The 13,704-nt window shown below is 52.6% G+C and overlaps 1 protein-coding gene across 1 annotated transcript; it reads right to left on the bottom strand.

The window, feature by feature from the left end:
* Positions 1-6,328: 6,328 nt before the first annotated feature.
* On the bottom strand, positions 6,329-12,324 carry ADAD2 (adenosine deaminase domain containing 2; the record flags this gene model as incomplete). Its single annotated transcript, XM_081032175.1, has 10 exons — positions 6,329-6,433; positions 6,520-6,640; positions 6,936-7,179; positions 7,283-7,500; positions 7,626-7,793; positions 7,880-8,030; positions 8,120-8,245; positions 8,339-8,386; positions 8,754-8,894; positions 11,862-12,324. 10 exons carry the CDS (start codon positions 12,322-12,324, stop codon positions 6,329-6,331), a joined length of 1,785 nt encoding a protein of 594 aa, XP_080888301.1.
* Between the last annotated feature and the right edge of the window lie 1,380 nt (positions 12,325-13,704).

Here is a 13,704-nt window from a genome sequence, read left to right as displayed (position 1 = left end):
ACTGGTGGGGGTGGGGAGAGCTGGAGAGTGCTGGCTGATTCCAAAGGTATTCAAATAAGAAACAAAATTAACTTCTGTTTAAGAATATGCCAGAAGGCCAGGCATGCGCAGGCCACCTCGGGCCGTCTCTGTGAGGAAGAGAGAGTATCTGCTTGCAGATGAACGAATCCCTGAGGCTCAGATCAGGTGATCTCTTTCCACCTGCTACCAGGTGGTCTTCCTTGATCCTGCCAACTATGGGCTGCCTCACAGATTCTTAGAGCTAAAAGGATCTTTAGGGTCACCAGGCCCACCAGAGACCCAGGGGGGAGACATAATGTGGCAAGTCCCACAGCCAGGCGTGGCAACGCCAGGGCTACCCATCCAGTGCCCTCAGCTCTGTGCCTCCAGCTCCTTGCCCAGCAGCTGTCTCATCCATCCTTTGACATCTCACCAAGGGGCACCTCCAGGAACACAATGTCAGCTAAAACGAAAACATAAAAAGAGACGCTGCTGGCTGTCTCCGTGAGCCCTATGGCTCCAGTCGTCCCAAGCGACCTTGGCTAAAGCTGCAGAGCCCAGCCCTGCCTCAGCGCAGCCTGCTCTGGATGACACATGGAGAACATGTGACTCTTACCACTCACCTTCGCTGGAAGGGGGACGAAGCCAAAGAAAAGGGAATCAATTTGGGCGCCCTGAGCTAAAATTAGCCAATCTTGCTGTTCCAAAGGCTTCCATTGTACTCTGCCAATGACCAGCATGAAAGAAGACCCCCTGGAAAGCTCAGCAGCTTCACCTAGCACCTTCCTAATTAAGCTTTTGGGACTTTCCCCCTCTGCCTCTCCCAACTCCCAGAGAAAGGTGAAACAATGTTAAGGAGTGATGTTGGGGCTCATCTGGTGTATTGGGGCATGTCTAGTGTCAGAGCTGCTGAGATGTGAGAGGAGGTGGGAGGGTCCCCCAAGTGAGGGGTGGCAGGGGTCACAGGTCACCCATCCCAGGGCCACTGCCAAGTCAGAAGTCAGGAGGGGCAGTAGTTAGGTTCTGGGGCAGTATTTCTTAAGTGTCTGCCATGTGCCAGATATTGTTCCAGCTCAGTGGAGATGCGTGTGCCTGAGTGGAGGGGAGGAAGGGAGGTAGGAAGGCAGACCACAAAGAAGTCAAGAAGGAAATAAACAGGACAAGCAGAGCTTGTGGTAAGTCCTAGGAAGGAAGAGCACAGAGTGGTAATGTGAAAACCATACATGGAGGCACAGGGGTGCCAAATTTGAACAGGCTTCTGAAATTGAAATGGATTAGCCAATATCTGGTTCCTCGTTCACATTTCCAGCCTCCCTGCAGGTGTGTGTGTGGGGGGGGGGGCAGGGCCAGAGTTCTGGTCAGTAGAATGTGGTGGAAGGGGAACACGCCACTGTGGGCCAGTGGCAAATACCCCCTGCGTGATCCTCTGCACCCGCTACCCTGTGCAGATTCAAAATATACTCAAAGTCCTAAGACCGGAGTCAGTAAACTATATCTCCCTCTGCCTGTTACTGCAAATAAAGTTTTATTGAAACATAGTTAGGCCCATTCATTCAGATATTGTCTAAGGAGGTTTGGCACTGCAATGATAGAGCCGAGTCAGGCAACGGACTGCTATGGCCTTCAAACGGGAGATATTTCTCTGGCCCTTTGCAGAAAAAGTTTGCCAGCCCAGCTGTAAGAGCAATGGAGCCAAAAGATGGAAGGAGCTGCATGCTGATCACCAGCATTAATGGGTTGCACCAATAAGCCACTGAAACCGGAGGGTTGTGTGTCACAGCAGTTGGTACACCCTTCCACCCTGCACCCCATGGACAAATGTCTGTTTTCTATAGAAGTTTCCAAAGGCATCCTTCAGCCAGTCATCCCCTGGCCGCTGGTCCTGGAGGGGTCAGGAGACCTGGCTCTCCAGCCACCTAGGCTGGCTCTGGTGATCTGCCACTCTGGGAACAAGAATCTGTACCCAAAGTGCAATAGAAAATCTCTGTGGGGAAAACATGCATGCAAACCCATTACCACCTCACCCAGAGTGGGGGCAATGCAACACGTGATGTCTTCTCAACTGACACCTACTCTAGGCACTGGGATCTTTCGAAAGTAAATTAACCAGCTCCAGGCTCACCATGGGATAGCACTAGGAAAGATGAATCCAGGGTGTCCGAGGATGCTGGATGTGGGTGAGGCTGTGGAAAGGGTGTGGGGTGTCTACGATGTGACCAACTGAGCTGCCAGGACGCTGAGGTGACAGCAAGGCATGCAGATGAGTGTTTTTGTTTGTTTGTTTTTCATATTTATTCTTCATTCATTCATCAATAAATCTTTATTGTGCCAGACACTGTTCCAGGCCTTGGGGACTCAGCAGGGAATGAAACAGACAAGGAACAAAGCAGGGTAGGAGTGGGATTGCAATTTTGTAAAAGGGTGACCTGCAAGGCCTTTCTGAGCCATGACATTTAAGTAAATCCTGAAAGAGTGAAGGGAGCGAGATATGCAGATTTCTGGAAACATTTTGGGAAAGAAGAAACAGCAGGTGCAAAGGTCCTGAGGCAGGAATGTATTTGGTCCTTCAAAGGACAGCATGGAGGCCACCATGTCTGGAGTAGAGGGAGTGATGGGGTGGTGAAAGAGGTGAGGTAAGGGACCAGTGGGGGACACAGGGCAGGGCTCCCTCACGTGGCACATGCAGCCTGTGGAGTCTCCTTGTGTTCCCTTCCTGGCTGTGGGATGCTCCCTGCAGTGCCTGGTCCTTCCTCGTGGGGTAGAGCCTGTCAGTCCTTCCTAGCTCCATGTGGGGAAAACCGTGAACGGCTGCCATTACCGTTCTCACCTACACCCACCCAGATTGCAGCCAGATTCCTGTTTCCCAGGTACCTCTGCAGCTCGGTGTGGTATATCACTGAGTTTGGATCGACAGGCATGTGAGCAGAGCGACGTGGGGAACCTCCGGGTCATGTCTTTCCGGAGGAGGACAGCCACCTCCTGTTGAGGTGAGGATGGTACACGGTGAGGAATAACCTCTGATGAAAGCCAGAGTATGGGGCTGTCTTTGTCAGAGCATCTTACCACGTGCCCAATGTTTTTTTAAGCTGTCATTTCACTGCTAACCCAGGGAGCAGAATGACAATTTATAGAGAAGGCCCTCTTTCTCTAGACTCTCACTAACTTTTCTCTAGGTCTTACTGACTGCTTCCGCAGGGCAGAGAAAAAAAGAGCCACAATAAAAGGGAAATTTTCTAAATGTCTTCTAAAACCCTCTTTTAGGAGAGGGTTACTATGTTCTCCCTCTCACCCTCTCCTGCAAAGAGGAGATCCCATACATCACTGATCTTCCATTCAATGCTTGTCCGTTAGGCATCTTCTATGTGGGAGACCCGCAGGGGAGGATGGAGAGAAACAAACAACTGGTCTACCTCTGGAGCTGAGCGGACAGGACTGATGACAGCCACTGCCGGAGGACTGCCAAGGGCCAGGAACAGTGCTCGGCCTAGGTCCCAGTTTATCTCACCCTAACCCTACGGGCTACGCATTTGTGAGTGACTCACATTTGCCAGATGGGGAAACTGAGGCTTGGAAAGGTGGAGTGGCCCCTTGGGCTAAGTCTACACTTCCATTCAGTGGTAAACACCACACCAGCAGAGGGACAGCATGGTGCTGGGATTGGGGGCGTGGCGCGGGTGCCCAGTGTCTAGGCATGATCCCCAGAGCTCAGAGCTGCAGGGAACAGAGCAGGGGAATGATTGCAAAGGCATCCTGGAGGAAGCAGCATTTGATTACGTCACCTCCTGATTTAGATTCTCCGTTTCAATAGCGGTGTTCATCATCACTCTGCAATAATAAATCAGCTGAGTCCAGGGAACGGAGCGAATATTGTGTAATGAGGACTGTCTTGGGAGAAAGGGATTGGACAGGCCGATTTATGCAACATGGGGACAAATATTACTTACTTGGCAGAACACAGCAGAGTTAATGTCATTTTGAATAAGTTGTTTACCCAGTGATTATGTGATTAATGAATATCAAAAGACTCATTGCATAAAACTACAGTTTGAATGGTTACTATATTCCTAGGTTTGATTGCAGTCACCATTTTAGCGCAAAAAGTAAATCAATTTAAATTGTCTCCTGAAGAAAACAATATGTAATAAATGGGCTAATTAACAAGCTTGGGTGGTTTTGTTTTTTTTAAAGATTTTATGGGGGAACAGTGTGTACTTTTTTCCAAGTCAAGTTGTTGTCCTTTCAGTCTTAGTTGTGGAGGGCACAGCTCAGCTCCAGGTCCAGTTGCAGGGGGGGCAGCCCACCATCCCTTGCAGGAATTGAAACCGGTGTGGTTGAGAGGACGCACTCCAACCAACTGAGCCATCCAGGAGCTCAGCGGCAGCTCAGCTCAAGGTGCCCTGTTCAATCTTAGTTGCAGGGGGTGCTGCTGAGGGACTCGAGGAATCGAGCTGGCAACCTTGTGGTTGAGAGCCCACTGGCCCATGTGGGAATCGAACCGGCAGCCTTTGGAGTTAGGAGCACAGAGCTCTAACTGCCTGAGCCACCCGGCCGGCCCCAGGCCTGGGTGTTTTAAAAATCCTCTCCATCTTTGAAAAAAGAAACCACAAAAAAATCATTTCAAAGTTGGCCTTAGAAGTTAAAAAAAAACAAAAAAACAAAAAAAACTAACAATAAATAACTGTTTCCTCAGTTACACAAACAATAGTAATAATAATAATTCAGTGCTTACCTGGCTTTGAGACCCTCCCTCCTGGTTCAAACTTCCCTCCCTCTGATCTTCCTACCAGTCTGTGCCACGTGCACCTTCCTGAAAACCTCCCCTCTCCTGTCCGCCCACCAGCCACTTCTCACCCTCTCCCAAGCACACCAGGCCACAGCTCTCTCTCTGAAGGGCAAAATTGCATCTCCCACCTCTGGTGGCCATCAGGAAAGAGCAGAGGTGAGAACGTCAAAGCTATGAGGGAACTGCAGGAACCACATCACCAAGTTTTGTGTATAAAAGAGGTTGGGAGTGTGGTCCAAGGTCATAGAAGTAAATTGAGCAGCAGCCAAGGCAGTGACGGATTGAAGGGCTCAGAAGCAGACGCCTGCACGGAAACCGCCGCCCCACCTTGGCCACATGTGCTCTTCTGGACCCGACTTCACCTTGTGAGTTTCCTCACCTGTGAAATGCAGCCATCATGCAGAGTTGGTGGGAGGCTTAGCTTCCCAGGGCTGCCACACAAGGTCCCACACCCTGGGAGCCTTCAAACAACAGACATTTGTTCTCTCATAGCTCTGGAGGCTGGAAGTCTGAAATCAAGGTGCTGGCAGGGCTGGCTACTTCTGGAGAAGGAAAATACCAGTCCCCGCCTCTCTCCTGGCTCCGGGCATTTCCAGGCCTTCCTGGGCTTGTGGCTGCCTCACTCCAATCTCTGCCCCCATCTTCACATGGCCTCCTCCCCTCTATGTGTCAACCTGTGTACCTCCTCTTCTAAGGATTCCAATCATTGGATTCAAGGCCCACTTAATCCAGTATGACCTCATCTTAATGTGATGACATCTGTAAAGATCTTATTTCTAAGTAAGGTCACTTTTATAGGTTCCAAGGAAACGTGAATTTGGGGGAACACTATTCACCCCAGTACACCTACAGGGCTCCAGGGCCTAGCCACTTGCAGAAACACAGAGGACCTCAGAGCAGAGACTGGAGCTGTGGTTTGCAGGACTCTCCTCCCCTCCTGACTGGGGACTACCAGTGCCTACACCTTCCAGGCACCCTTCAACAAGGGGGTGCTCAGGCCCACTGGGCTAGCTCAACTGGGGGTGGGGGGAACTCAAGAGCAGGCACCGCCCTTCTCTACCACTCCTCTCAGGTCGAGCCCTGGGAAAGGAAGAGAGGCTGCAGCCTCCATCACACCTGAAGAGGAAGTGTTCCCACACCTGCTGCCAACAGCCTGGCTCCAAAACAACACAGCCTCAGCCTCCCCTGGAGCGCGTAGGCTGGAAGGCAGGCAGGACCCAGGACTGGCGCAGCAATATGTAATTCTGTGAGGCGGGTCCAGCTGAGAGCCCTGCCACAGCAGGGGCTTCTCTCTTCACAAACAAAAGGGCTCCAGGCTACCCCGTCCTCAAACAGCCAACAACACGTTGAAGCACCAGAAATTTTCTTTATTCAAGCCCAAATCTGCAGTAACCCCCATCCCTCTACCACATCAGGCCACTCCCTCATCCCCACTTCACCTTGTGTAGCCCCCATTCTCCCCGGCCCGGCACCACCCCTTGCCAGGAACACTCCTCCAGCAGGATCCAGCTTCGCTCAGGAACTTCGAGCTCCTAAAGAGCTGTTTCAGTTTCTGAATTTGCCCACCAATGGCTTCGAGGGCCAAGCCCCCAGGCCCTGCTGGTCCAGGAGGAGAGATAGCTGCTGGCGAGCCTCCTGGTAGGGCCCAGCCTAGGGTAGGAGATGAGAAGGAGTGAAAAAAAGGTGCTTCCTGGGGCTGCAGAAGAAGGAGGGTCGGAGGGAGGGAAGGGGCTGACCTTGGCCTCCTCGTAGGTCTTCAAGGCCAGCAGGTGGGATTTCCCGAGAGCGTGGGCAGCCTGGCGGAAGGCCCTGAGGAAAGCTGCCTTACAGAGGCGGGAGGGAGGCCCGAGGGCAGCACTAGAGATGAAGAAAAAGAGACACGAAGATTAGAGGAGGGAAAAGATGGACTCAGCTAAAAGGCCCGCACCACACCCCTTACACCATCTCATTTCATGCCATGACAATCTCAGAGGGTGGCGTGGGCTGTCACTGCATGGGTGACAGAAGCACTGGTCACAGTCAGAGTTGTAGGAGGCTGAGCTGGGATTAGAACGCAAGCTGGTGACTAGATGGACACTCTTATCCCGAGGCAGGGAGATGCGGACCCCTCAGCACGGCGCCCCTTCTCCAGCCCATCCGGGGCCCTTCTTACTCAGCCTTCACACGCCCGGTGCTCACGTCCACAACCTCTACGTCAGGATCTCCCAGGCTCCAGTTGAGGCTCAGGTCATGGCAGGTGTTGGGACTGGGGTCGGAGGGGGCCACCGGGGGCCCCGAAAACAGGTGCAGTGTGTTTCGGGTGTAGGGAGGTGGCAGGCATGACCCCAAATCCCTGTCTAGAGTGGGCCGGGTGTGGATGGCACTGTTTAAAGTAGGGGGGTCGTGGCAGGGGTCGGCTGCGGGGGCAGAAGGCACAAGACATGACTTGCGTCACCAACACCCTTTCCCACACACCACCCAGAGCCCCCCTTCCACCCCCATGCCTCTCAGGGTCCTCACCCAGGACAAGGCTGGTGGCATAGAGGGGAGGCAAGAAGTGGGCCAGCAGGGCGCTGCCCAGTCCCAGCACAGCCCAGCGTGCCAGCTTGTCACTGGCCGAGAGGCAGCCCACGTGGGTGTCCCGGAGTATGGGTGCCAAGTAACACACGGGCTTCAGCTCCCCTCGGATGTGGGCCTGCAGGCGGAAGGGGGTGCTGCCCTCGGAGGACTGTGGGAGGCTGCAGAGGCCGGGCAAGAAACAGGACGTTGGATATGAGAGCCAAGGCCAATCTTCTGACCCCACACGACACTGCCCTTCCCCACCCAGCCACACCAAGGGACCCCGTGGGAGTTCCCCACATACTAGATGTCGTGGGCAGCTCCCTTGGGGGTGTTGCTGACGTAGAAGTGTAGGAAAATCCGGGGCTTGAGGGCAAAGGGGGGCCCGGGCCCTGGCTGGGGGGCCAGCACCGACCGTTCTCTGCCCTTGGGGCCGCCCTGTGTCGCCAGCAAGAGCTGCCGGAACAAGAATCTGGGAGAGACAGGGAGAGAAGCAGCTGGGCTATGCCACGTCCTGCCCAGGGCTGCCACAGAGCGTCCACCCCACCCCCCCTTCACCTTAGCAGGGCCCGTCGAGCGACGACCACACCATGGCAGTCATGGAGCTGCCGGCCCGAGTATTCCAGCCAGCCAGCACAGCTGCTGCTGCCTGTGCCCAGTGCCACCAGCTCGTAGATCTCCTTGGCGTGGCCCCTGGCACCTGGGACCTCTGCAAGGGGAAAAGGCAGAGACAGCCTGGCTTAAGGCAAGGGGCCCATGGCGGCCTTCTGAGGTAGGGGAAGGCAGGGCAACGCCTACCTCTCTCCAAGATGATGGCAGCCACAGTCCCCTTACAGGCCCAGTATGGCGAGGTCATGTCCACCAGGCGGTCAAAGCCGGCACTGACCACAGCTGCGCAGCGCTGTTCGTGGGTCAGGATGTTCTCTGCACATGGGGGAGAAAGGGGCAGAGGTGGGAGCCCCACAGGCCATGTCCCTCCCTTCGCTATGGGGGTTGGGTCAACAGGGGCCCACCTACCTACACTCACGGAGCCCAGTGGAGGCTTGCTGGGGGTCTTTGGGGGCTCTGGAAGAGAGACAAGGAGAGGCGGGTCACCACAGATGCTGCAATCTGTTCTGCTATCCTTTTGTCCTTCAGGAAGCCAAGAAGTTCCATTGTGTGTTGGGGGGGGTACGGGGGGGCGGAATTCATCTTCCAGAAACCAGTTTCTGGCTGGCCCTCTAGCTGTCCCTGTCCCCAGGGTAGCCAGGCTTCAAAGGACATTAGGGCAAGGGTCAGCTCATGCCCCCTCCTGAGCTCCCTTCAGGCCCCGTCTGATGCCCAGGTGGTCTCTGCAGCAGTTCACCCTGCCCACACACATGCGCATGTGCACAGTGTTTCAGCCCCCCACCCCCAGCTGGGGCTGGGTCACTTGAGTTACTTGCCCCCTTACCTAGGCTCTCCAGCTGACTCTGGATGTAGCGAAGGGCAGAGAGAGCTGCCTGCTGTTTGGCTTCTTTCTTGCTGTTGGCAGTGCCTGCAGGGCAGGGCACCCCGTCCAGTTCCACACGCACCGAGAATGGGAAGCAGGAGTCTAGAGGAGGAGGGCGGCGTGAAGTGGCGCCCTGCACTTCATGCCCATCATGGGCCCTTTCTGAGACGACCACAATGACATCTGCCCCTACGGAGCCACAGCAGCCCACCGCTTCCTCCTGACATCTGACACTGAGGGTCGCCAGGATGACAGGTGACAGACTGCTGTCACACCAGGCACAGCAGTTGCTCTGCTGCTCCAAGCCCATCATCACTCAGACAATCCTCATAAGTCCCTCTGAAATGGGGACGGCTAGACCCCATTTTACAAAGGGGCACACAAAGGACAGGCAGTGTACCCAGGCTGTGCCAGGACCCAAATCCAGGGCCGTTCTGTTCCCAGGATGATGACCGTGAGCACACAGCACCCCCTCTGCCTTTCCCCAGACACACGGCTCTATTTCTCTTCTACATTTGAAAGGTTTGTCTACCAAACACCATCATTTCAAGGGTCACGTATGACACAAGACAGATGAAAATCCTAGAACTGGGTTCACTTGACGAAAGGGCATAAACTGAGTTCACGGTAGTTGCTGGTACTTGCTGCTAAATTGTTTCCCAAAAGGACTGCCCTTTTAGAAGAGAACCCACATCTCAGCACTGCTTGCTAGCACTCAGGTTCACCCACTGTAAAAGGGCATCAAGAATGCCAACTGGTAGATGCAGAAGGAATGCTGGCATCAGAAAACCAGCATGCGACAGCCAGCGCAATAATAACCGAACCTGGCAACCATCATCAAAGGACACTAAAATCCCGAAGTGACCGTGTTATGGGGAACAGAATATTCACACCGTCTCCAGATACCCTACCCCCCGCACGAGTGATTAAGCACAAGGGGGAAAGTGGAGGCATCTGTTGGATGCCACCCTTGTCAGGCCCTCCCAGCTAACACCATCAGTGGTAGGACATACAGATCACAGCCCTCCTGCCAATAATGCATAGCTTGAACCCACACCTGAAGAAGCAGACAGACCCCAGTGTAAGGACATTCTACAAAACACCTGACTCTTCAAAAACATCATGTCCTGAAGACAAAAACAGACTGAGAAAGTGTTTCAGAAAAAAAGGCGATTAAAGAGCTATGACCGCTAAATGTAACAGTTCACGTGGCATTAGAAAACATAAAGGCCATTATTCGGACAACTGGCAAAACTTGAATGTGAATGGTAATCAGGCAATGGTGTTATATCAATGTTAAATTTCTAGAATTTGATCATTGTACTGTAGTCATAGAGACAATGTCCTCGTTCTTAGGAAATACACACTTAAGGGGTAAATGAACTTTCAGATTGTTCAGAAAAAATTAATGTGGATATTTTTATGTAAATACATATATAGAAGGAAGAGAGAGAGAGAGAGATACACAAAGCAAAGGTGGTAAATATTAAATGGTGAACCTGGATAAAGAGTTTATGGGAGTTCTTTTATGATACTCTTTGAAATTGTGTCAACATAGAAAATAAAAATGACTAAGAACAGCACCTACTCACATAAACAGTGGGAAGGATACTGTAAGCCAAAGGGCGTGTCACTATAATCTTGTGGTTTAGCTCAGGCTCTGAAAAAAGACTGCCTGGGGTTATACTGTACCATGCAGGCAGCTACAACCTCTCTGGCCTGTCTTCCCATCTGCAGAATGGTGTTAACAGTATTGAATTTCTTTCTTTTTTTTTTTTTTTTTAACAGTATTGTATTTCTTGTAAGGAATAGTTGTGAGGACTCAATGAGTTAACGTGCCCGAAGCCCTTCAGAGAATGCCTGGCCCATCATCCAGAACTATTGAATGTTAGCTATTATTATCTGTATTGAATCTATTTTCTCATTTTCTGTATTCCTGATGCTCTGGCATTTGGGCCCTTGATCCTGTAGAGACCGCCCCCCCCAGGTCTACCTAATTCCTGGAGGTAGCAAATGACTCCCCAGAAAGCATGCCTTTGATATAGAAACCAGCCAATCTAGAGCTCACACCCTAATCATCAAACTCTCACTCAAGCCAATATTCCTCATACCCTAAATCACCCCAGGGCCAGGTAGTAGATAACTAGGGACCACTCCCCGGACCCCCGAAACTTGCTCAATGTCATGCCTTCCTCAATCCTAAGCTTACTCAGCCTACCTGCATTGCCTCGACCATTCCTTCCCAAGAAAACCCCAATAAAGGCTCTGGGCCCTGTTCTCCCCCTCCCTCTTCTGCCTCCTGACCCACCCTAGTCCCTTCGCACGCACGTTGCCCTGCATGGCGAATTGTGCCTTCAGTTTTTAGGGATCTGTGACTATTTACTTACTCCTTCATGATAATCATTTCTACGTCTGCTGTCCTACCCTACCTAATTAAAGCAAATCTCAATCCATATTTAATACATTATTTCTTTTTAAGCTGTTCATTCAGGGTTCTCTTAGGTCGTTTTACAAAAGGTCCCAACAGCTTAAGGAATGATTTTCTTGCTATCTCCTTAGAAACTAGGAATGCACTGGCTTCAGGTTGGGAACCTGAATTTGGGACCCGGTGTATTGCTGTGTGTGTCTGTGTCTGAGCCAGGAGTGTGGGGCAGAGGGCATGCATTGAGGAAGAGGAAAGGACATAGTATGATTACATCTCCATGTAGTGTTCTTATTATCAAACTGTGTTTGATCATGTATTTAAGTCTGGGGCTGGCCCTCACTCAGGTATCTCATCTCCAATGCTGGAAAGGCAACTGTAACTACAGGTCATTGGTCTTCAAAACAAAGCATACTGAAAGGATGGGTAGCTTGGGGCATGTCCTTAAACCTCCAGGCGCTTCAGATGGGGATATTGTTCACCCTGTGGTGACCAGCCAGTTAGATGTGCACTGTAGCCAGTAGTCCTAACATCACACTGCTCACAGCAGGGGTCCCTCTCAGGACCCCAGGCTCAGGCCCACCCCACTGCTTCATCTGGGGTTGGCCGGGGACATGCTGCCGTCCCAGGCCACAGGGCCTCCTCACCTGCAGTCTGGTCCTCTCGGAAGATCAGGGAGACGCCTATACTGGCCGCGTACTTCGTGAGCAAGGCTACGGCCTGGCCGGGAGGCGGGTCTTTGAGCTGTAGGCCCAGATGTCTGGCCGCCTTCCAGAAGTCCCCAGCAGGCCCTGCAGGCCCGACAGAGACCCTCGGGGACTGCCCCGTCTGTTCTCCCAAGTCTTCCTGGGCTTGAGCTGCCCCCAGCACCCTGACTCCAGCCCCCGCCCGGGGCCCACTGTCCCCCGCAGCAGCCGAGGCCAGGGGCTGCCCACCCCCCTCATTGTCCACCGAGCTGGGGGCAGGGGCTGGCTCCAAGGGATCCTGGCCCAGGCCGGCAGAAGGACGCCAGGGCCTGGGCCGCGGGCTGATCTGCAATGAAGCGGCCAGACGGTGTCTCCTGCGGCCACTTTCGTCGGCGCCCGGGGCCGTGCCAGCCGCTGAGGCCATGGCTGGACGTGAGGACCTGAGGGCACAGTGTGCCGATCTTAATCTTGCGCCGCCCGCTCCGTTTTACACGCGCCAGCTGGCTTCCGCGTGGGGGTCACGCGGCGCACCCTACAGCACGTTGCGAGCTCCGCCCCCTCTTCGCGGCTGGCCGTGAGCCCGCAGAGGTGTGGCCGACGGTGCGCCCAACCAATGGGAAGGCCAGTCTCCTGGACAGCTGCAGCCTGGATGTGGATAGAGTGGACATCCCATCTCAGGTGCAGAGCTTCGGGGGCGGTGATTGGAGAGGCGTGGGGCCTCTCCTAGCAGCCTCTTCGCCCTTAGGTGGTCCTGGAAAGGCGAAGACTAGGGAAGATGTCTGGGGACCCAAGTCGGGCATCTTCTGTGGCTTCCGCACAAGGATGCCCCCAAGCCACAGCCATCACAGCAGCCAGCCCCTAGCCGCTGAGCTGAGCTTGGGGGTTCTCATCCCATAAATAAAGGTGTTCTTAATTGAAACAATCCCACGGCATAGTCAGGATTTACATTTAAAAACTGTAAACTGTACGCCTTCCTGAAGCCAACTGGAAGTGCTCCTTAGCCAAAATTAAATATTTGGCACCCTGCCCTTTTGTTCTTCAGAAGGGATTTTGAGTTGGCTCATAAAAATACCACAAGACAGCCATTCTTTAAGATGAGGGACTAGGAATGAAGGAGAAATAACAGAATTAAGATGAAACTGAGGATAAAGGCAATTTACGTATGGCCTGCTATAGAACACAATAGCATGAAGGGGGCCACAAATTTAACCGGATCTTATAGGAGCCAGTGCTGGGGAAAACATGACCAGTTAGTCAGTTCACAGTCTCTAAGACCTGTCCCATTGTTGCTGTAGATGCTACCTTTGAGTCTGACAATGCTAACCAGGATTGCTGCTGTGTGTAACCTGGGGCATATACCAAGCAGGTGGTGGAACCAGGAATGTTTAACTTGGAAAGAGTAGATGTGAGAGGAAGAGTAGATTCAACCTCCCAAACATTTCAAGGATTGGCACCAGGAAGAACAATTCTGGTTTTGGGGTATAGTTCAAAGAGCAGAATTAGGCCCAGCACAGCAGCATTCAGAAATGGAATGATGGTGACCCATATCCACAAAGAGCCTTGAACAGAGTTGCGCAACCCAGAAAGGTCACCGATAGGAAACTGCATGAACAAATGGTGATATTAGTCATACAATGGACTATTACTCAGTAATGAAAAAAAATAAAAAAAGAAACTACTGCACAACATGGGTAAATCTCATGGGCATGTTAAATGTGATAAAAGACAAAGTGGAACTTTAAGCCAACATAATCAGTGAAGAGGAGCATGGGAGGAGCTAGGGTTTATGGAAGTTCTTGCACTC

The sequence above is a fragment of the Rhinolophus hipposideros genome, assembly GCF_964194185.1.
Source record: "Rhinolophus hipposideros genome assembly, chromosome: 21".
Lineage (NCBI taxonomy): Eukaryota > Metazoa > Chordata > Mammalia > Chiroptera > Rhinolophidae > Rhinolophus > Rhinolophus hipposideros.
The sequence above is the reverse complement of the archived record's forward strand: the minus strand, read 5'-3'. Positions and strand labels throughout refer to the sequence as shown.